This window comes from Rhineura floridana, chromosome 13, assembly GCF_030035675.1.
Source record: "Rhineura floridana isolate rRhiFlo1 chromosome 13, rRhiFlo1.hap2, whole genome shotgun sequence".
Lineage (NCBI taxonomy): Eukaryota > Metazoa > Chordata > Lepidosauria > Squamata > Rhineuridae > Rhineura > Rhineura floridana.
In genome coordinates this window covers 28,969,833-28,994,182 of record NC_084492.1, presented here as the reverse complement: position 1 = coordinate 28,994,182, position 24,350 = coordinate 28,969,833, and the positions used below count along the sequence as shown (strand labels likewise).

Genomic DNA, 24,350 nt, shown 5'->3' with positions numbered 1-24,350 from the left:
GGTTCTGGAACTCTCTTACTAGGGAAGCACGAATGGCCCCTTCCTTGCTATCCTTCCGTCGGCAGGCAAAGACTTTTTTATTCCGACAGGCTTTTGGACTAGAAGTTTAAGATAGGACCTCATAAGGTCTGTTGTATTGTTCTATGGCCCTATTCTTAATGTTTTAAATTGTCTTAGTATTTTAAGTGTATGTTTCATGGTTTTAATGTTACAAATAGTTTAATTCTATTTTAATTGTATATTTTTGTATGTTTTTTTACCTATGTGTAGTTTTTATTTGTAAGCCGCCCTGAGTTCCAGTTTTGGAAAAAGGGCGGGGTAAAAATAAAGAGTAATAACAACAACAACAACAACAACAACAACAACAATAATGTATTCTCCAACTACTCATAGGGTCTAATAAAGACCACTTCCCATTTTAAGATAGCTTTTCGCCAAAACAAAGGCCACTCTTATAACCATGTTATGTCATCGGAAGAAATCATCTTGAGGTTTGCAAACGACACAAACCTCTGAATGTCAGTGTACAATGGTTGCACTTTTGGACACTGTTTACTGCTGCTCACACCACGTGATCAGGAAAGCAAGGTTGAACACAGCCTGAGTATGTTTGGGGCATTTGGAGGGGGAGGGGAATCAAATGCTGGTCTTGATACATCGCTATTAAGAATCCACTCTGGGAGCTGCATCAGCTTCAAACATCCCCTTCTGATTGCAAATATAATGAAAGTGTGTGTTCACTGCAGTCATTATATTGCTTCCTGTCTGCATTTTTAAGGGTAGAGAAAACAGACACTCAAAAAGCAGTACTGACTTACAAGCCACCTCTTATCTTTTCCTTCCATTCTCTTGTTCTTTGTGTCTTCTCCGAGATTTAAAAGCCTGAGGGCAGGCCCTGTTTCATGTTTTGTTTTATGTACTGCATCCTAGATACTGTAAGCACTCCAGAATTATTATTAAATTATTTTTTTGTAAGTGACTATCTGTACAGCTTCTGAAAGGGGAGGGGAAGAGTTATTAGCTTGAATAATGGCTCAGTATTAAAACTAAGACATTGTTATCAGCCATCAGGTTTCAAGGCTTTCATTTAAACACAAAAAAGACAAAGTTTTAAGCTGAAAGACATTTAAAATTATGGGAACTAAGGATTGTTACCCAATGGTGGCTTTGGGCTCGTGGAAGTGCTTCCGCTGGTGCAAGGCGAGATCCATTTTCAATTCCCCCATTTGCAGCCCTTTATGCCGTATCCCAGTGATCTTCAACCTTGGGTCCCTAATGTCACTGCACTACAATTCCTCTAATCCATGACCACTGGCTAAGATGGCTGGGGATGATGGAGTTGTAGTCCAACAATATCTGGAGACCCAGCGCTGAACAATATTTCCCAGAGAGCCCTTTAGCCCTCAGATTTTGGGAGGCAGTATTGTGTAAGGATAATTACACAAATCCACCACTGGAAACAACTACAAATACTGCTTGGAGCCTCTTGTTTCATTGTTTCCATTCTTTTACATATGTTTGGCATTGGCCTCCAGATATTGGATGACACAATTCCTATCATCCCAACCACTGGCCATGTTAGCTGGGACTGATGGGGGAATTGGAATCCAACAACAGCTGGGGGGGGGCACCAGGTTGGCGGAAGACCATCAGGACTACAGACAAGATATGTTAAAAAAACAGACAGTGAGAGGAGAAACAGCTGGAATTTTCAAGAAATGCCTCAAATCTCCTGTTGTTTATGCCCCTTGAAGCTTAGCCATCACTATAATGCCAGTACTTTGCGTAAGACTCAAGAGTTTATATGTATGTAATCATCCAACCTTGATAAAATCTCTGATGAGATGCGCAGCTTTTACCCCATTCTGCACATTAAAGCTGATATCAACTTTTACTTCAGTGAAGGAATCTGTCAGTTTAATTATAGGTACCTGAGGAAAAAGCAAAACAATATCTCAAAGAGAGCCCTTTTCCAATTATATGCTTAGCCTTAGCCAAGTACCACACACACTGAAAATTAAACGAAACAATCTCCCCAGAATTCAGCCTTCTACTGTGGCACAAAAGGTTCTTTATACAATACTGAGGGATGCAACAGTATTCCAAGCACAAAGGCAGTTGCTTTTTAGTCATGAACAGACAGCAGGAGGAGACAGGAGACCAGGGAATAAAACGATTCTTCATATAAGACCCATTAATGAAAAAACAAAGGACATGAAAAAGCAAGCAATCCACATTCCAGAGGTGCTTCTGAAAGAAAAATGCTGCCCTATCAAAAGCTGAATCCATGTGTAAGGATTCGTGAAAACATAACAATTGCAAGAATGTAGTAGCAACCCCCAATGCCATAACCTAAGCTGTTTCTCGCAGTCTCCTTTTGCTGTGCAGAATGATGCATTTGTTGGGAAATGCGATTGCAAAGATCTCTTGTACAACCAGCTGTGTGGTTTTCTGGATCTTGGCCCAAAAACAGTAATAAAGCAAGGAAAGCGTCTTTTAAAAGGCTGGTGCTTCAAATATAATACTGTCTGTACCACTGCCAATATTTGCAATAACTGTACACCCACGAAAATATTTAATCGTTTTTACTCTTCATCCTCACCCACAGTTGTTTTGATGAAGAAGGAGCAACCTTTCCTGCCTCCCGCCTCTCCCCTCCAAGGCAACCATTGGAAGGATTTGCCATACTTCCACTGGCTTCCCTCAACCCACCAGTTAACGCTCTCGCCCCTGATTTGGGCAAGTGCCTGTGCACTGCCCTCTCCAGCTGGAAATTTTTCCTGCTACCAGAAAGAAGGGCACATGCTTAAGTCACACCCAGAGACAGGCTGGAGAGACTGTTTTGACTCCTAATATTTTCCTGAAGGACCTGGATTCTCGACCATTGGTATAAGCCCATTTGTATTCGCCCCCACCCAACCATTTGGGCCTATTTTCACAGGGAAAGATGCACTTCTCTCACACGCATATACGTAAAAAATAAAAAGCAATGGCAAGGAATGGTAATTTACAGATGTGACTTGCAACTTTCATCGATTAAGGACAGTTGGATAGCAAGAAGCTCCTTGACTTTTTTTTCTCCTCCAGAATTCCCCGTTTTTGTTAGGCAAAGAGGAAAAAAAACTTACAGTTGCTTTGTCTAAAACCTTTACTGAACCTTCATCTGCCACATTGTGTTTTCTGAGAGCCTCTTCCAGGGTCCAAAGAGGCAACGTCTCCCACTTCCCAAACACGACTAAGTCAATATCACTGAAATAAAGAGGCAGCAAATTAATAAACAATTCTTTTGGAAGTAAATTCATGAGAACTATTTTGTATCATCAAGCAAATGATTTAATTTGGTACACAGCTTCGTTAGGCAGAGGTATAATATCTATATTTAATGATATGTACTTCTGAAGTCCACACTCCTGTGTGAACAGAAGTGCCTCACTGCACTTAACAGAATGCATTTTTCTAGACATGGAGAGTTAGGGAAATGTCAGTCTACCGCTGCCTTCTCAGATGCAGTCTCATATCCCTGGCAGCCTATGGCTCCAAAGTCCCCACCCTGAGGCAAACATCTCCCAGCTCAGAAGTTATGAGGAAAATTGCAGGGAACAGGGAGTTTCTGAGCTGCAGGATTGGAGACGGAATGGACAGGAGACATAGGGTTGTACTCAGAGTAGACCCACTGAAATTAATGGACCTGTGTTAATAATGTCCACTCACTCCAATGGGACTAGTCTGAGTATGACTAGCATTGGATACAACCGCGTACTATGAGTCCTTGAATCATGGCCATGGAGTTGATACAAGAAAGTGGTCAGGGACTGCTACTCAAAGTGGGCAGGATAATGTAATAATCTTAATAATAACTTCAAAGCAACACAGGTAGCTCTGATACAGGTTAACACCTCCCCAGAGGCAGTCCTGCAGAATCTGGGATGAAATACTTGAAAGAACATCGTCACCCACATGAACCTGCCCACTAATCTTCTGGGGTCATTATCCAGATACCTTTGTCTTCAGAAGTAAAGCAAGCATCAGCTGTGGTGGTTCGCCTTATTTGGAATTCTCTCCGGGGGAGGAGGTATGCCCAGAGCCTTCACTGTTACCATTAAAATACCAGGTGAAGTACATCCTACCCACATGTGCTTTTAATTAACATCAGTGGCTTTTATTGGTTTCATTTTGCTACCTGTACTCTGAATGGATTTTACTGACACTTCTGTCATTTCTTTGGTTTTGGAATTTATCATTATTGTGTTTTTAATTTTGATTTAAACTGCCTCAAGGACTTGCATGGTAGAAATATGGGACAGAAACATCTATACATTAGTTAATTCTCCAGCTAAAATACATCCCCAGCCTGGTGACTAAACACAGTAGGTAGGTATTGTATTGTGCAGTGTCATCTAGGTCAAATACTAAATTATAGATCAAGCAGTCGCCTCTTAAGCATCTACTCAGGTCAGTGCCTGATGCCAACTGCCCTGTAGAAGGAATGGAAGGCAGGCAAAGATATCACCAGATGCTGCTTCAGACAAACTGTCCTTTCTACCCTGCACAGGATCATCTACCATAAAACTGTCCTGTGGAAAGGAACAGGAAATCAAGGCAGGCAGACAAATATAGCACAGATGTCTGCCCTGGAAGGATCCCAACGAGTATCAATAAATCTTACTGTGATTTTATTGATGTGTTTTGGTTTTACTTGGAAGCCATCTTGGACAGATTTCTATTGTTAAAGGTGGGAAATAAGTAATTAGAAAAAAGAACGTATAAATGTGCAAAAAGATCTTCTGTCAGCAGCCAGGTCAGAACAGGAAGGCAAAGTGAAAGACACTAACAACAACTTTTGACTCCTTTGGACTTCAAATTTGTTTTCCAATGAAATTACATAACTTTTCAACTATGTAACATCAAAATGGTTGTTATGCAACCTCAGTATAACTTCCGAGTTAAATATAAGCAGAAAAAAGATAGGTAATCTCCAGTATAAAAGTGAGGAGCAATTAAAGGCTACTAACCTAGTAGGTAAATATAAGCCAGTCTTAAAACTTCCAAATATCTGCACCTGAAAAAACATACAAGCAGGAAGTTAGAATCTTTCACTAAAAACATATGGAGTAAGTAACAACATTGACTGTGGCTGCCCTCAACTGGCAGACTCTGGAAAAGCTGCAACAAGAATATAGGACGTGAGCTTGAACTCGAGTGTCCAACAGAGGAGCAGCAAACTGCACATCCTAAAAGCATAATGCTATTAAGTAGGTATTCTGTCAAAATTTCTCAACTGCAAAGACGGTCAAAATGAGATCACCATTCTAAATATGAAATATGAGAAAAGTGATGCCATATGTGATTTTTATAACTTATAAACCTTTACAAAAATAGATGAAAATGGAAGGAAAAATAAACTGCTCACCTTTGTGCCTTTTAAATTCAAAACTAGCTTCTGTTTATATTAAGATACAGTCAGCTTTCAATCACATTTGGAGAAATGGGATGATTATGTTTTTATCCTTTCTTCCCAGATTGGACAAGCAATCTGGCCAGGCCATAGTTCAAGCGGGATAGCACCTGCTTTGCATGCAGAAGATCCGAGGATCAATCCCTGGTATCTCCAATGACAAGAATCAGACACCTTCTGCTGAAAACAATACTGGGCCACGCATAGTCTGATGTGCTATATGGCAGCCTCCTTCTAAGCAAAATGTGAATTTTAACTATATCATTAACATGCCATAATTTAGCAGCTCTCTTTCCAAAAACTCTGGCTAACTAAACATTTAGAACCATCATCATGCTGGGCTCTGTCCAAAATGGAGAAATGACACCATCAATGGATGCACATATATACTATGTATTAAATCACCTCTGTCAGAAATCCATTACAGTATCTGCAGACTGTCCAAACTACAATCTAGTTAACAAGACATGCTTTTAAGGACAAGGCCACAACAGCACACAACTTTCCCTGTGCACAACCCGAAGTGATCTTCAGGATCTTTTCAACCTAACTGTTCTAGGGTTCCAAATAGCCAGTCATATGTCCCAAATCCTGCACCGCATCCCGGGAATTTTAACGTGTATTTATTCTTTGTTTTTAAGAAGGAGCACAGCACATAATGGCTATGCTCTGTCTCCAGTATGCGTCTGAATACCAGCTGCTGGACACGTTAGGAGGGGAGAGTTTGTTGCGATCAGGTCCTGTTGTGGTTTTTCCATAGGCATCTGGCTGGCCATTGCAAAAACAGGATGCTGGCCTGCAGGGCTGTGGAGTCGGAAGCAATTTTGGGTGGAGTCGGAGTCGGTAGAAATGTACCAACTCAGACTTCAAAATAAGAACTTTCATAGGAATTTAGGAAAGTTTTCTTGTTCAGAAATTTTAATCAAAATAAATGTATTTTATGTTCTATCAATCTAGCCTGATGATTCACGTGGTGGTGATGAAATGCCTTGTGCTACCATTTTACTACAGTAAATTTGTTATTAGTAGTTAATATACATTTGCCATTTATGAAGGAGTAGAGTCGGACAGTAGACAAACAGAGGAGTCAGAGTCCAAGGTTTGGCATACTGACTCCACAGCCCTGCTGGCCTGATCCAGCAGGCCCTTCTTAACTTCCTATTTTACAATTCAACTTATGAAGCTAGCCCGGCCCTACATATCCTGCACAATTCCCTCAGGTGGCTCTCCCTCTGCCACCCTAGATCCTTAGGAAAACAGGAAGCTGCCTTATATGAGGATCACAATATTTGTCCTTATGGCCCAGGATTGTCTATTCTGATTTGAAACACCTCTCCGGGATCTCAGGCAAAGAGATGTCTTTCACCTGCCACCTGATACTTGCTATTGTTGGTGCCAGGGTTTGAACCTCAGATTTCCTTCATGCAAAACATGGAGTTAACCACTGAGCTATGGCCCTCTCATTCATTTTCAGAGGCCATCCTCCAGCAGGTTTTCCAATAATGAAAGTTTCACACATTTTTACTGGAATTCTGCAATATACAAGATGATGTCAACGTGGTCGAAATATTAGGTGTTATCTGGGAGAGCTAGCCCTGGGTGACCTTTTAACTCTAACTCCCTTTCAAATCCCCACATAGCCATGAAGCTCACTGGGTGACCTTCGGCCAGTCACTGCCTCTCACCCTCATGAAAACCCTATTCACAGGGTCGCCATAAGTCAGAATTGACTTGAAGGCAGCACATTTACATTTTACCCTTTCAATGGAGCCAGCTGCAAAAAAATGATCAAGACTGATCCTGTACCTAGTGTTAGCAAAGTGCTTTCTACTCTCAGCACATTAGTGTGAAGTCATGGGAGCGCTGTATCACAAATCCCAGCAAAATCTAATTGTGGCCCTGCTTTGAAGCTCTTTTGTGGGTTCGGGGAGGGGGTATCTGTGATAGGTGCAGAAAAGTTCTTGGCATGCACACACCCTTCCAGTCCCCCCCCCCGCCCTGTTAATAAGTGTGTTTTAGGTGCGCACCAGACTTCCTGCACAAGAAACTGCATGGCACCATGTTAAGGACAATTTAAAGTTTTAAAATGCAATAGTGTACTGTTTATTCTTTTTAACAAGGTTTACTTTCTTTTTCAAAACCAATCTAACATGCTTCCTCTTCATGTTAGCTGTGCTGTCCCAACCCAAGGATAATTAAAGCCTCTCTTAGCCACTCTTATGGTGGAGCCCAGTTGATGCCAAGAACAGTTCTCACTTACTAGGAATGTTTCCGTCTAAGCAGATTCCCTGGAGCAATAGAGCAAATGACACAATTGCTGGCTTCTATAAATAAAGTCATTTCTATAAGAAATGCTCGCTTAATGCCATCAATATGTTTTTTTCCTTTTTCCTGAACACACTGAAAGTACACAAGCTCCTTAAAGGAAAACAAACAAACCCTCTCTCTAAAATAGAAAAATAAGCGTTTCCAAGAATTTTCTAAGAAGAGTGTAGCAGGAGAAATCTTTCTATGGAATATAAGACTGCAATGTTTATATTTCAGTTTAGATGCATACAGCAAATATGACTGGATCAAGTTAATCAGAAAAGTCTGAACTCAAGATTCAGTAGAGGGAAACGGCAAGTAGGTTTCTGCAGGTGTCCTTCCTACTGGTTAAGAGGTTTCATTTGTGAGCCAGTGAGCAAGTAGCTGGTTTTTTTCAACCAGGTATCAGGCTTAAAGAAAATGCTAAACAGTCACCAAGTTTTGCTTACATAGTTTGCATGTTACTCTTTTGCAAATCACTTCAGCCACAGAATCTATGTAGCAAAAATAAACAAACAAACAATTCAACACCCACCAGAGCCACAATTCAGCAGCAAGTTTGTTCTATGATTATCTGGGGGCATTTCCAGCTCTCTTCCCTTCCCCTCCCCTCCCCCCATTTGATAGAAGGCACAGTAAAGATAGCTGTTACATGTAAGACTGTTACATGTAAGGGTGAAGTAGAGTCTGAAGGTCATTTGTGGACCTGCAACCCCTAGCACACAAGAACGCAGGACATCAGTCTTGCTAGATCAGCCTTTCCCAACTAGTGGGGCACCAGATGTTGTTGGACCACAACTCTCATCAGCCTCAGCCAGCATTGCCAATGGTCAGGAAAGATGGGAATTGTGGTCCAACAACATCTGGTGCCCCACTAGTTGGGAAAGGCTGTGCTAGATAAATGGATGGGTGCCTAGCCTTTGCTACTAATCTTTGGCTGTTGGAACTTCCATTCATCAGTGGTATTCCATTCAGCACAGGAATTAGTTCTTCCTAAGCAGCCACCAATATCTTTGCCTCTGCTGTCCCTAACATAAACTCATGCACTTAACAAATCATGCATTTAAAAACAACAAAAAGCTGGTATTCCCAAGTTTATATTTTCCAGTTGTGGAATTATGGATGGGGGGACGGACACCTTGATCACCATGCAGAAACGGCATACTTTAAAGGGCAACAGAAGTTTGTTAACCTTACATCTGCATTGGGCCAGAGTTCTTTTATCACATTTTCTATCCTATTCACCACTTCCATCCGCATTCTTTCCTCTTCAGGTCTGGGAGACATATACTTATAGAAGTCATTGATCTCTTCATGAAGACTGCAAAAAAAGAGACGAGTTAGCCAAATTATGCAAAAATAAGAGTAAAATAAGAAAAGTTTTTCAGCCTTAACCTTTAAAACCAATCCTGTGCATATTTACTTAGAAATAAGTCCAACTGAGTCCACACCCCCACGCAAGTTTGCTTTGGACTGCAGCCCAGATCGGTAAAGATACATAAGATATCAGATTCAACGTATTTAAACAGTAAAAGCAAAACTTTCTCCACTGCTGGAAGTAGTAGACTTCTGAATACCAGTTGCTGGAAACCACAGGAGGGGAGAGTGCTGTTGTGCTCAGGTCTTGATTGTGGGCTTCCCAAGGGCATCTGGTTAGTGAGATGGGCTACTGGACTGATCCAGCAGGCTCTGCTTATGTTCTTAGCTACAACTTACAAGGTGAGCAGGGAATCTCCAAACTAGTGCTTGCCTCAAAATGCTATGAGGTGGCGGCATATTTGCAGAGGAGAATTAGCGGGCAAGAGGGATTGTTTAATACAGTAATACCTCAGTTAAAGTAGATACATTCCTGGACATCACTTCTTTGACAGAAACTTTGGTATCAGAGGTAGGAATAACAGGGAAAGAATAGGGATAGGTTCCTACACCCGCCCATAGATGGTGGGAGCAGCTTCAACAGGGGCTTTAAAGCATGCCTACCAGTGTGGTGTTGTGGTTAAGGTGTTGGACTATGGCCTGGGAGACCAGGGTTCGAATCCCCACACAGCCATGAAGCTCACTGGGTGACCTTGGGCCAGTCACTGCCTCTCAGCCTCAGAGGAAGGCAATGGTAAACCCCCTTGGAATATCGCTTACCATGAAAACCCTATTCATAGGGTCACCATAAGTCAGAATAGACTTGAAGGCAGTCCATTTTCATTTCACCCGTCACCCACCCACTCCCCCTCCTTCCCCCTCTGAATCATATTGGATCCTGCTCTCTCCAGCCCTGGGAGAAAGCAAGAAATGGCTTTAATGTAAACCAAACACACAGGCTGGTCAGTTTCACCTTAAAGCAAAGGCACAGACTAGAAAGTTAATCCATAGCAAAGCAATCCCTTTAAAAAGCCTTTCTTAAAAGGAGCTTCCTTCCTGGAGGATTGGTCAACTGAGGTATTACTGTACCTTTGCCACCCACAGATTCTCTCCTATAACCCCTTCCACTGGACAATTTTCATTTCATTTTTCTTCATCCAAGCTGAGACCAAAATAGGCCCTGCTGGAGAGGTTGAGAGAAGTTAGCCCCACCATTAGCAAATTCTTTCCCAGAACTGCCCCTCATCCAAGACATGCACATTTGGAAAACTATGTTTGCTAGGGTAACATATAGCTCTGTCTTTGGTCCCACAGAATTCAAAGAGATTTCCTTCTATTTTTTTATTTTATTTAACAGGGTTTATTTATCACTTAAATCATCTAAACCTCTAAGCACTTTACATTAAATATACATTAAAAATACCGATAATCAAATGTTAAAAAACAAGCTGACCTATTTTTCCCAAAATGTTATGTAAAATCAACCGTTTTAAAGAAATATATGTAATATAATTACATATTAAAATACATGTCAAAATTACTTGTCTGGGTAGGCTTGTCGGAACAAAACCTTTTAGCACGTGCCAAAAACAATATAGCAGTATTTCCCAACCTTTGAATCTCCAGATGTTGCTGGACTACAGTTCCCATAATTCCTGACCACTGGCCATGCTGGCTGGGGCTGATGGGAGTTGCAGTCAGCAAAACTGGGGACCCAAAGGTTGGGAAAAGCTGCCATACATCAAACCTGCCTAATATCAATAGAGAGTTTGAGAGCGGAGGTGTACCCACACTGAAGGATTGATTCCTTGCCTTACTTTTAACCAACTTTCCATCCAGAGGACTTCAGCCTTCGTTTGAACAGTCGTAAACAGCCATTTTTATACCACACTTCCAAGCAGTAAGTCAAAGCTTGGTTGTTTTCCAGGTAATTATACAAATCGTAGGTTAGAAAGCCATCCAGTTAAATAAAAATGTGTCAGGTTTTATGCCTACTGCGTCCCTGCAGGAATGCTTCCCCAGCGTGGGTATGAAAGACTGAGGGAGAGGGTGAGGGAGCTATCTTTAATTTTGTACCCATGACACATCTGATTAGCCCTGTGATGGAGAACTGTGGCCTTCCAGAGGCTTGCTGGACTACAACTCCCATCATCCTTGACCACTGGCCATGCTGGCTGGGAATGAGGAGAGTTGCATGCAACAATGTCTAGAAGGCCACAAGTTCCCCATCCTTGCCTTAGTCCAGCCTTTCCCAACTAGTGGGCCACCAGGTGTTGTTGGACCACAACTCCCATCAGCCCCAGCCAGCATTGCCAATGGTCAGGAAAGATGGGAATTGTGGTCCAACAACATCCGGTGGCCCACTAGTTGGGAAAGGCTGCCTTAGTCTATACCCATTCATCTACAGCAAAAAATACTGACAAGTTGAGAGTTCTGAGCCTGTAATCCACAGCAGGCTCTAGCATAATAATAAAAAAATTGTTACCAAATCAGCAACGCACACATTCATCCTGAGATGCTGTGGTCACAGGATGCAGAATGCAAATATTTGGCAATAATCAAAAATATTTTGATGGTTTCCTGTCTGTCTATTCCATGAGAACCCACAGTTCTCCCTTTCTCAAAGCAAGAGCTAGTGTATCTAAAGGCTTCCTTTTGTTGGGAAACAAGACTTTCCTTTAGTTAACTAGTTATACTTATAGAATGTCTGTGACATTCTTTTAGAAATGTTTTTCTTGAGTTCATTTTTAAAAGCACACAGGTGACATATCCTAGTGCTCAGACATATCCAACATCCGTTCCACTGACCACTCACTTAGTTGCGAAAGAAAAGACGTACACAGCTTTTCAATCGGAAATTAAAAAAAAAATGCAAATACAAAGGGGAACACATATATTATTTTCTGAAAAAGTTCAAGTCACCACAATGCACAAACTATGGAAATTGTCAAGATAAGGAACTTACTCAAAAAGTGAACTCTCTTTTACTATTTTCTTGAACAACTGTTTTATGAACAGTGCTCCAAAGTACTCATTGTTCTAGTTTAGGAGACACCAGCCAAGGCCATTCCTGCCCCCCCTCTAATTAAGCTTGGGGGGGGGAACTCTTATGGCCAGTACAAGGCTATTGTCAAGACTAACTGAGCCATGGGGGGAAATTTCAGGGGTGATCACAGCCAGAAAGGTAAGAATTAACAATTCTCCCCTCCAACTGGAACCCGGAAGACAAAAATGCTCACCACCCCCACAACTACGCTTGAAAGATGCCTTGTACTGGATACAATAGGAGCCTTCTTTCAACCCTAAAAGTAGCAAGGGAGGGATATTTTCAAAAGGGGGAGGGTACAGTTAACCCTTCCCTCTGCAACTGCACTCTCCATGAAGATCACCCCCCCCCCCAAAAAAAAACTAGGCTTGAGAAGGTGTGTGTGGTTGGTTGCAGCTGGGATGGCTAGCACCCACAACTGTTTATCGGGTTGCCAAATGTACCTATGGGCCCAAGAAGACTTGTGACCCCCGTCTAGTTAGTATCTCCTTTGCAACTCATGAATCTTTCAGATCTGTATTTCTAAAGGAAAACAGAGTTTGTCACTAAGCCTCTATGGCACGGCATAGACACAAACCATGATTTAGCATTATGCAAATGAGCCAGCCTCCCCACCCCATCCCAGGTGCCAATGCACCCCCCACTCCCTTCTCCAGTGCAGCTTCAAGGAGATCCAGAAAGTTCCCCTTTTGTTTTGGATTCACAGCAGTTTAGCACAATCTCAGATTAACCCAGTTAGTCTGGGTGTGGACAGCGATGCAATCTGCATTTAAGAAAAAATGGATGCAAAGCTTCCGATCTTTTCTTTGAAGATGTCCCAGAGGAAGGGTGGAACATATGAAGTATAGAAGGAAGCAAGGCTTGTTCCCATAGCACTAAACTATGGCTTAGCATTATGTCTAAACCAGCTCCTAGCCTAAGCACAAGATTTTTCTCTCATCCAGCCCAGAGAAAACTCAGGAAGTAGAAAGGAGACAAGGAGGCCCAGAAAAAAACTACATGACATAGCCATGTATTCATTGGTGGCTAAACTTATGGCTAAATGTCTTCTAAATTTCAACTGCATGCTCTAAGTAAGTCTCTTAACAACTTGGGTTTTTTTGGGGGGTGGAGGTGAAACAAGAACTGTAATTCAATATTTAAATTATTAAAAATACATGTCCCAATTTAAAAATGAAAATATAACTGAACTTTTAAAGCCACTATCCTAAAAACCAAGGGTTTTTTCTTCTAACACCACACATCTACACCCAGCAGCTAATAAATAAAACCACTGTACTTATGTGAAATAAACATTTCCATTTCAAACTTATAAAATATGGTAAGTATAGTGTGATAATACAGTAAAATAAAACCTGATTCATGAAGCAACAGAGCTCCATCAGTGTCTGGAGACTGTTATACAGAGTATGTGGACTAACAGCTTGAAATTAAATCCAGAAAAGATCGAGAAGAGGATGGCTGTGGATGCAGGAGAAGCTAGTATACCTGTTATGGAGGAATAGGGATCACAAACAGGCTACAGGACCACTCATACCTGTCCATCTCCTACATGAATTGCCCTCTGCCTGATGTTATGCACAGCTATCACCATACCAAGTACAGTTATAAGCTCACTTTAGGAAGCTTGTTTTAATCAAGATTCTCAAGGCGACCTGCAGGATGCCAACGTTTATTTCATTTATCTTAAGATTTGTATGCTGCCTTCCCACTTATACTGAGAACCCTGCTTCCATAGACCACCGTCATTTGAAGCCAAGTGGTTGGCAAGAGAAAGACTTTTTAGTTGTGGCACCACACTTGCAGAATTTTGCCCCAGGGCAACTCACCTAGGACCCACCTGAGTATCTTTTAGGGTCCTAGTAAAGACCCTTTTATTTTCCCGACTCTGAACCTCTGAGGTATTTTTTTAAATTTCTATTGTGATTATATTTAGTGCCATCTTTTACTGATAGCCAACTTATTGATAAATCCTCAATCACTGCAGAAAAATGAACTGGGAGGCAGAGAGACTGCAGTGAGGTCCTCTCCTAACTGACTTCAATGGATGGGCAGATCATATGGAAACAAGACAATTCTTCCAAGTATATTTATATCCAAATTTTCCTCCAGTGAGCTCAAGGTAGCATACACACATCTTACCCAACCCATTTTATCCTCACAACCACCCTGTGAGGTAGGTTAGGCTAAGAGAAGATGACTGGCCCAAGGTCACCCAGTGAGTTTCATGACTGAGTGATGATCTGAAACCTGGTCAAAAATAACTAACCCTGGATTCCAACAAGACCTTGAAGAACATACAAAATGCCTCAGTCGCAAATTTCCCATCTGTCTCTAAACATTCACTACCTCAAGTCATGCACAATGTTGGCATTAAAGTAAATGCTAACATCGGGAAATGTGGTAAACACAAAGGATTCACCACTGGCCAACATGCCTAAAGGTGTATTTTTCATGTGCTTATAGATGTGTTTACAGCATTTATTATTACCAGTAAGGAATGGAAAAATGGGAAATGGTCTTTTCTATAATTTGTGAAGATATGGGGAAATCCATGTCTAAAAATATGATGGTGACACCCAAGGACCTGATTTTTAAAAAACGTTTTTAATTTTCTTACTACCTGTGAACTCAAAACTGTATATGAACTCAAAACTGTATATGAACTCAAAATCCCTTGTTGGGAGAGTCCTATGTAGTAGCACTAAGACACTTCTGGCTATTTCAGATTAACTACGATTTTAAAATGTGCAACTTCACACAGGAGTAAGAAGAGCTTCTTTCTGCATTATGTATGGTTGAATAAAGTTTTCAGGTTAACTCACCCAACCCCAACAACTGATTAAAGTTCAAGCTGCTACACATTAAACTTATTTCAGCCCAAAAATGCATGTCAAGGTAGCAAGCCTGATCTTCTGATTATGTTCCTCTCTCCAAATTCAGACAGATAGATTCCAATGTTTAAATCATTTATTCCACAGTAGACCTGGAGTATGGAGATTATTCTGAGGGAAAGTTTATGGAATGAAAGCTTCTCAAAATGCAGATAGCCCATTAATCATTAGGTTATGATTCACCTTCCAATCAGGACATAATGTACAAAATTTACATCAAAGGTATCTATGCTTGTCACTGATAACCAAATACAATCTCATCTCGGTGAAGAAACAAATGTTAACAATGCTTAAACCAACAATGGGATGCTGAGGGCTTCAAAACCACACTTTCTGTCTTGGTTACCAAGCCCAGCCAGCTACTATGGGGCTTTGCATGTAGTATTACTGCATCAATTCCAAATCCAGAAAAAATCAAGATAACCTTGCATAGAATTGTTACACCTTCCTTTTTTTATAGTATATAAATAAGATCATTCTAAGATTTTAGAAGCTCAAAACACAAGTATTCTAGAACACTTTCACATTACTTCATAAAAGGTTTCCCAGACTGCCTTTAGGCCAGTCTGTACTGCTCTAAGTAACATTTTTATTTCACATACTCAAAAAAGCAGTTGGGGGGGGGAAGTGGCCTGCAAGTCAAAGATGGGCTCCTACTGGGAGGAAAGGCGGGATATAAATAAAATAATAAATAAAGTCATTTTGAAGCCAATAGTGAGTATAAAGAATACAGAATATTGAACAGGAATGAATTCCGGAGCAATCTGGCAAGGTTCCTACAAAACCTTTAGCTGACTATTATCACTACATGAAAGACCTGCCAAAGTCGAGGAAATCTGCGGCTCGCAAAAAAAAAAATTCTTACTTTTAAGGAAAAGAGGCATATAATTTTTTTAAGAAGAGAAACCTCTTTGGAAGTGCTTTCCTTACATTTAATATAAGCACCCCTACTGATTTCCAGAGCCACACTCTAAAATAAACAGCAGTGAAGGTTTAAAGCAGCAATTGGCTACACACAAGATTGACTGGCTGACCCCTATAAAGTCACCAATAAACTTTCTTCGTAATGTCCAAAACAATTTTGCACTTTTTTTTAAAAATAGATAGCTTACTCAAAGCATGTAAGATAGGCAAGGCCGATAACTAGGGCAGCATACAATTTGTCAGTATTCATGTCTGTATGGGAGGAACCCAGACTCACAGTTCAGCCTGAGAATTTGCTGTGAGCTCTATTTTTGTATTATGCCTTTCAAACTCAGGAGCACTTTTTACTGCACTTTGAATTTAAAAGTCCCAATCCAATGAAAGTTAGCTCCCATCTGCACTATATGTCTAAAAACAATATTTTACCACTTTAAACAATCATACCTTCCCCCAAAGAATCATGAGAACTGTAGTTTGTTAAGGGTGCTGAGAGTTGTTAGGCAATCCCTATTCCCCACATAGAGCTACAATTGCCAAAGTTCCCTAGAAAAAGAGATTGATAGTTAAACCAAATTGTAGCTCTGTAAGGGGAGATGGGGTCTTCCTACCAACTCTCAGCACCCTTAACCAATTACAGTTCCCAGGATTCTTTGGGGGACGCCATGACTCTTAAAGTGGCATAATAATGCTTTAAATGTATAGTGCAGATGGGACCTTATCCAGGAATAAGGCCTACTGAAAATAAAGGGAGTTAGGATAGTTGCAACTAACTTCTTCCATTGGTCTCAATGGAGCTTGGGGCCAAATTGGATGCAACAAGAGAAATGCAGTAAGTTTATAAATACATAAAGCGGGGTATGCGAGTCTCTTGTCCACATGACATGAAACCAGCAGATGAATGGAGCTAAGACCTGCACACACTTACCCCACCATACCTCAATGCACTCTGCTGCATCAAGTGCTTTTCTCTCAGCCCATCTTACATACTAAAGTGAGTCAGGATGGGGAGAAAATGGCTTGAACAGATGAGGGCAGGCAAGGATGGAGGGATGATTTTGCCCCCCATGTCCACACACTGCACTTCAAGAAAAAAGAGGCACACATTTGCTTTTAGTGTGAATAGGGGAGACACATGAACACACACATGGCTGGCCCATCACATTTTGTTTGGCCCTCAGTCACAACTAAGTTTAGCTGGAGCAGGGTCAAATATTTTCTTTCTTTGCAGAAAGAGTCAGGTCTTTAAATATTACCCAGAAGTGTACTTTCACCTATGGGAGAGCAGAGAAACTGGCAGATCAGTAAACCATAGGAGGACAGTTCCAAGACAATATCTTCAGCCTCAATTCTTGTGTTACTTAAACTAAAAAGGATAATTATCAGTATTTGTTCTGTCAACTTTTAGCATCTTACTTTCAGACCAAAGATTTTCTTTTGTACTTTCCCCCCTTCATTAGTGCTAGCCTCAAGGGAAATACCTGCTTTAAAAAACATCACCACCTTAAACATGGATAGAACCATTTCCCCACATATTCTGTACTGGGACAATTAACATATATTTCAATGAATCATTTATGTGCAACTACAGTAACGCATTTTAAAAATCTGGCCTTATATAAATAATAGTTATAAGCCCAAACATTTAACTCTAGAAATTGCTGTCAAAAGTATTTATATTATTAACCAATGCTCAATTTTAACATCAGGAGGAAATAGCTGTATAATATGCACCACCGATTACTACTGGTATTACAACAGCAGAGCTGGAAAAATCCCAGGCACAAAATAATTTTATGTAAGTGCCTATGAATTTCATCATCTCTGTGTGGCAAGCCTGCCACCTACACATTTGATGCTGGTATAAAAGAACTTATTCTTCCTGTTTCATATAATATATTATAACTTCCAGAACGTATTTATGGCCAGATGACTGGCAATTATTAATGGAAATCTTTCAACTTTATGTCCAGCAGAAGCTATACATCCTGATCCTCCTTTCAGCTCATGGTATTTAGTTGTATATAAACACTATAGATATTTTAAACTACATTTGTTTATTATGTTATTATGAAAACAAGAGAGTTTAAAGAAAGGTTTAGGCAACCTTAAGTTGACATTAAACGATTTCTTTGTTAATCGACCTTTGATATTAAAATAGGTGTAGTGGTTAAGGTGCTGGACTACGACCTGGGAGAGACCAGGGTTCGAATCCCCATGCAGCCATGAAGCTGGGTAACCTCAGGCCTGTCACTGCCTCTCAGCCTCAGAGGGAGGCAATGGTAAACCCCCTCTGAATACCGCTTACCATAAAAACCCTATTCATAGGGTCGCCATAAGTCGGAATCGACTTGAAGGCAGACCATTTCCATTTTTCCAAGTCTTTTAATACTACAGCAACTCAGATTGCTATCAAGTTTCATTTCAAAGAATTGACAAGGTCGTTTAGGAATTTCATGCCTGGGAATGCAAGAATTTGGAGGCTACATAGCTCAGTGTTCCCTGGCTGGATAAGCCAGCTGAGTTTTTCATTCTTACTATGCCAAGTTCACTGGGAAAGGAGGAGTAAGAAAGATGTTCAGTTTAAGGAAATGCCATTGAAAGATAAAAATGACAAAGTGTTACTGAAACCTTCTAGGCTAGGGTCAGGCAATGCATGATTGACAGGCTATATTTGGACTGCCAAGAAATTTCCTCTGAAACACCTTTACCCATGGAATCACCTACTTGTAAGTTGCCACGTGAAGTTGTGCAGGACCGTGCGAGTCAGGATAGGAAACTTGATGGACAGTTGAGTCACGGGGCAAACACTGCCTAGCATCTTTCTAGAATCAATGTTTAGATCTGGAAGAGGGCTGGAAAGGGGTTAAGCTGATACTCAGTCCAGACAAGTAGGTACTGTTGGTGGGTGTCTGCCTTTCCAGGGGACTGGTGTTCAACCTGATCTGGAAGGGATTGCAGTTTGGCAGTGCTCTTGGAGCCAGCATTGTCACTGGAAGCACAAGCAGCTCATGTGGCTCAAAGCACCTTTCATCAGTTTTACCTGATACACCAGCTGTGATAATACCAGATAGAGATAGCTTGGCCACAGTTATGGTAACTTTCAGCTTAGACTACTGCAATGTATTATGTGTGGGGCTGCCTTGAAAGAGGACCTGGAAACTATAATTGATCCAAAGTAGGATTGCAACACTATTAACTGGTACTGGGCATTTCAATTATGATGTGCCAATGTTTTATCAGCTGCAGTGGCTTCTGGGCCCAATTTAATATGCTGTTTTTAACCTTTAAAGCAGTCCTCCAAACAGTGTTCAATTCCATCTTCTATTATCCCTCACCATTTGCCATGCTGGCTGAGGCTGTTGGGAACTGGAGCCCATGTCAAGTGAGACGGCTATTAGGAAGAGGGACTTCTTGGTGGTGGCACCCCTGCTGTGGAATAGCCCCCCATAGAGGAGGCTCATTTGGAACTCTATTGACTTTTTGATATCTTTTTACTCACCCAGCCTTTTTAAACATATAGAACATGTTAAACTAACAAGATCTGGGTTTTCATTGTGTAAAGCTGTATTTTATTTTACTGAGCAATTGAAAAAGTTTTATGTTGCATTTTATTATTTTTATTGATGCTTTTAATTATTAACTTGCATTCTAATACTGTATTTTATTCTCTGCCCTGTCAGTTGCCCAAGGAACATGTGTTGGCGGGCAGCCATATAATTCTAGCAATAAATAAAAAAATAAAAATAAGAACACTGTCAAATACATTAAGACCAAGTTTCCATAACCATGCCTTCCCAAGTACTTGGAAATATTCCCTTTTGCAGAAACAGAGTAAACATGAACTATATTTCAGCTATTGATCTTTCCTCTGGGAATATAAGAATGCAATTAAATTCTACATGAGTAACTGTCAAAATATCATTACAAGTTTATCATTCAGGCTGCAACCCTGTACATACGTTTATGTCCCAAAACAGCAGTTACATACTCGTAAAGGTATGTAACCTTGCAGCATGGAAATTTGCCCTCGAGTCCATATTGTAAGGCACAACTCTCAACTTGAATGTGAAACAAAACATCAAAGGTTGAGTGGACAGCGAAAACCAATGTGACTGGATGAATAGTATGTGTGAACTTGAATCTGGTAGACCTGCAGTTGACTCCTGTCTCAAGTTACGAACCTCAATTTGCTATCTGTATAATGGAAACAGTCCTACTTCTATATAGGTACAAATATAAAGATGGTAAAGTACTTTGAAAATCAGAAGACTGGCCTTGTAAAAATAAAGGGTGGTTTCTAATGCTAGTCCTACTCAGAGTGCATGGACATGAACAACTTATGTTCATTAATTTCAATAGTTGTACTCTGAGTAGGGCTTAGTTGGATAATACAACCTAAAATAAATCAGGGGTGTCTAAAGACAGCAAGGGAGCTGGAACAACTGCCATTTGTGCTCCGCTGTGTTTCCATGGCTAATGGGAGCAGCTTTTTCACCCTCTCAAACTTATGGTTATAGACTCAAAGGCTGGAAGGAGAAAAAGAAAACCCTTCATGTAACCTCCATAGCAGCATTACACAGAACAAAGATGGAGCTGACTTTCTGTGCCCCTCTAGACTTAGAGCTATGGCAAAAAGAGAAAGTGCAGCCAGCATACCCTACTGTGTTTGCTCAGCTGGACAAACAGAGCAGAGCTTGTAGTACCTGTGTCTTCCTCCCCCCCCCCGCCTTCCAGGCAGCAGCATGCCCCCCCCGCCTGACAGCGCAGCAGAAAGAGCAGTAAAAAAAAAAACACAACAGGAACAAGCACAGTCACCTGTAGGCAAACTTTCTATACCACAAGCAACCAGGTGAGTGCTCTTGCTTTGGCATAGTAGGAGATTTAAGATTTTTCCAAGTGTAAATAATGTTAAAAGATTCAGAAATCAATCTTTAGTCACATTTCTCTTAGACATCAATCCACTGCTTTTCATTTAGGACATGGCTGGAGAGCTTTGACCCTCCAAATGCTACTGGACTACAACTCCAATCATCCCCATTCATTGGCCATGCTAGCTGAGGCTGATGGGAATTGGAGTTCAACAACATCTAGAGGGTCAAGGGTTCTGATCCCTGATTCAGGAACTGGAAACTTAAATCCACATGCATTTCTGAGTATCCACTATAGTATGACTAGCCCACACAAATAATATAGATGCTTGTATATCTGAAACAATTACTAGCAGATTTACAACTGTGTTTATTTTACTGCATGCTACTCTGAGTATCACGGCAACCAGAAAGACACAGAATGGACATATGCCTGATCCGTGACTAGCTCCGAAGGTAGATAAATACACTCGGTGGCAATATGATCATGTAAGTGATGGTATTCTAGTACACTTGCCACAAAATAGGAAGGGAAGCAAGGAGCACACAGGAGAAAACAGAGATCCAAAATTGTCAGAGAAAGCACTTGCATCTTCCCCCTGCTTCAATAGCAGTGACTATAAACAACAAGCAGGTTAAATTCTACAGCTTACCTGTATTACTCTACTCAGCTTTACCTTAGCTGTTAGAAAACCCAGTTATTGTTGAACCCATGGAAGAGCGTTATATTTCTTGGATGCCGATTTTGTCGCACCAATGATTGCGCCGAAGGAGGGGAAGATCAGCTGTAGAGTGCTACAGCTGATCTCCTCCTCCTCCGACACGATCAGCGGGTTAGGTTCCAGACCCTCGCGTGTTACAGCTGATCTGCTTTTCAGCAATTTTCGCTTTTCGGCGGGGGTCTGGAACCTAACCTGCCGTATGAGTGGGGCCCTACTGTATTCCCCACCTGAGCCACAATTCCCAGAGTTCTCTGGGAAGAGGGGCTAACTGTTAAACCACTCTGGGAATTGTACCCCTGTGAGGAGAATAGGAGTATCCTAACAAGTCTCAGCACCCTTCACAAACTACACTTCCCAGGATTTTGGGGGAGGGGCAATCCATGATTGTTTAAATGTGAATAATTTGTACGAGGGCATGTACATTCAATAATCAACAACATTTGAGAGAAATCCAATTGCTCAATGGTAGCCCAGTCTTCAAAAGCATTCAATGCTGCAGATTTTAAAAGCACAGGCTCCTAGGCTACTATAAAGAAAAGGATTCAAACATTAACTCTCCTGCTCCATGAATGCACACAAAAAGTATAAAGGTTATGATAAATACTCCCTTATCAGCAAAGTAAAACAGTCAAATGAGGACGGTCATGGTCTTAAACCGCAAGCTCTCTGAACCATAACTTGGGAAGACATGATGCAACATTAATTTTCTCAGTGTAGCAACCATCTCCTGAAACATGATCCTAAGGGTTAATTCACAATATCTGTTGAAAAGTAATACAGTCATCCTTTCATTGTAATTATTTTTAATTTGCACCTGGGTGAAGGTACAACAACATTCACGTAACCAGCTCCCATTTTTGGAAGTCGACCTAGAATAACAGATTCAGAAAAATAAACTGTAGTAAGGGCAATTACAGTTATCACATGAGAGACAGGCCTCAAGGTGGAGAATCTCCACGTTTTAATGGCAGGAGCCACAAAAGAGACCAATGTATTCTGTAACAGGATCCACGCTATGGCAAGTCAGATACAGCTGTGCTACACAGCCAGTTTTACATTACAAGTGAACATTCCATCACTAGGTAAAAACTGATGGAATCTACCTTCACAGGACTCGTATCATCTTCTCATTCATTTTACTACAGAACTGCATCTCTCGTCAAGGTTTTCTACTGAAAGCAACAGAGCTATACTTGTTAATAACTGCTGTGTCATTTTTGGCATTTGCTTTTTAAAAAACAACAACAATGTAGTTTTATTTAATCATAAATGGCTTTGCATTTCATTTATAAAATGCCTTGAATTTTTTTGAAAATACATGATATACACACACAGCATAGAAAGAGTAATATAATCTATATAAAAGTTATGGTAAGCCTTACATTCAAAAGGAAACATGCCTGACGGCTTTAAGTTAACTCTAAGTCAGGGATGGGGAACCTCCGGTCCAGGGGCCAAATGCAGCCCTCTAGGTCCCTCTATTTCAGCCTTTCCCAACCAGTGTGCCTCCTGATGTTGTTGGACCACAACTCCCATCTTTCCTGACCATTGGCAATGCTGGCCGAGGCTGATGGGAGTTGTGGTCCAACAACATCTGGAGGCACACTGGTTGGGAAAGGCTGCTATATTTGGTCCTCAAAACTCTCCCCAGGCAGCACCTCAGCTGTTTTTGCCTGGCTGGAATGTGCCCTTGAAGTCTCATAATGCCTCTTGCTTGTCTGGATGGTGGATAAGGAGAGGTGTGTGAATGTGCGTAGAAACAAGCCTACTGTACAAAGGTAAACATTTACATGTGTTGCTCCACCCACTTTTGCCTTTGGCTCCTTCCATCACTGTCACGTGGCCCTCAGGTTATCCAGAAGGAAATCAGGCTGAAAAAGGTTCCCCACCCCTGGTCTGTTTGGTGGCAATGGGACACTCAGAAAGAAAAGCATTGTAAGCTTTGGAAGTGCAGGGCATTATCAGATTTGCTGGTAATTAGCTAGCTAGAAGGCGAGAGTCTGCAAAGTTCTTTTTTTGGCACCAACAGCTTACCAGCAATGATGGATTAACCAGTCCTAGAAATCTGACGCACATAAGAGGATTGGAGAAAGATGAAATTAATGGCATAGTTAATTCAAAAACCTTTCAGACTGAGAACACATAATAATAATAATGAAAAACCTCAACATCATTTCTCCTCGTTGTGGACAGCCCCCTGTGTAAGAGTACAGCAGCCAAACTCAGCCTTCCAGGGGAAAGTTTCTGTGCACAAACGAGGCACCCCAGGTATACAGAAAAAGTGTGCACATGAATATGGGTTTGTTTCAAGAGACCCAAGGAGAGGAAAGACTGAAGGATGTACCTGTGCACTGCTCTCAAGCTGCCTTGTAACTTTTGATAGCATGAGGGAAGAGTGGAGGTGCAAGACACGACTATGCAGAGTAGCTGCTAGACTAAAGGAAACAAGTGTCCAACAGCTTAGCTAGCTTCCTTTCAGCTAGGGTCTAACAAACAGGAAAACTGGGGTTAGGGTATGCATGCCTGATAGGATGCATCCCATGACCATAATTTGGTATTGGAAAAATAAACACTTCATTCACAACAGATCAACTCTTAAAGGATCATATAAGATGTGGATGGGGCAAACTCATTCAGCAGCATGAAGTCTCCTGGAAACAGCAGGAATCAGGGTCTGGGGATGTGCACCTTCAGGCATGCACTTTAGTGGAGAAGCCATAGTTCAGTGGTAGACAACACGCTTTGCATGTAGAGCGGGTGTGGGGAACCTCTGTTCTT

General features: G+C 41.2%; 1 protein-coding gene across 1 annotated transcript in view; it reads right to left on the bottom strand.

The window, feature by feature from the left end:
* Positions 1–24,350, bottom strand: part of TENT4B (terminal nucleotidyltransferase 4B) — a 52,723-nt gene that overhangs the window by 16,567 nt on the left and 11,806 nt on the right. The window contains exons 2-5 of the mRNA XM_061593999.1: positions 8,960–9,083; positions 5,013–5,059; positions 3,129–3,249; positions 1,824–1,931 (exon numbers count right to left, since the gene is read on the bottom strand). Coding sequence (XP_061449983.1) covers positions 1,824–1,931; positions 3,129–3,249; positions 5,013–5,059; positions 8,960–9,083 — 400 coding nt within the window. The remainder of the gene's footprint in view (positions 1–1,823; positions 1,932–3,128; positions 3,250–5,012; positions 5,060–8,959; positions 9,084–24,350) is intronic.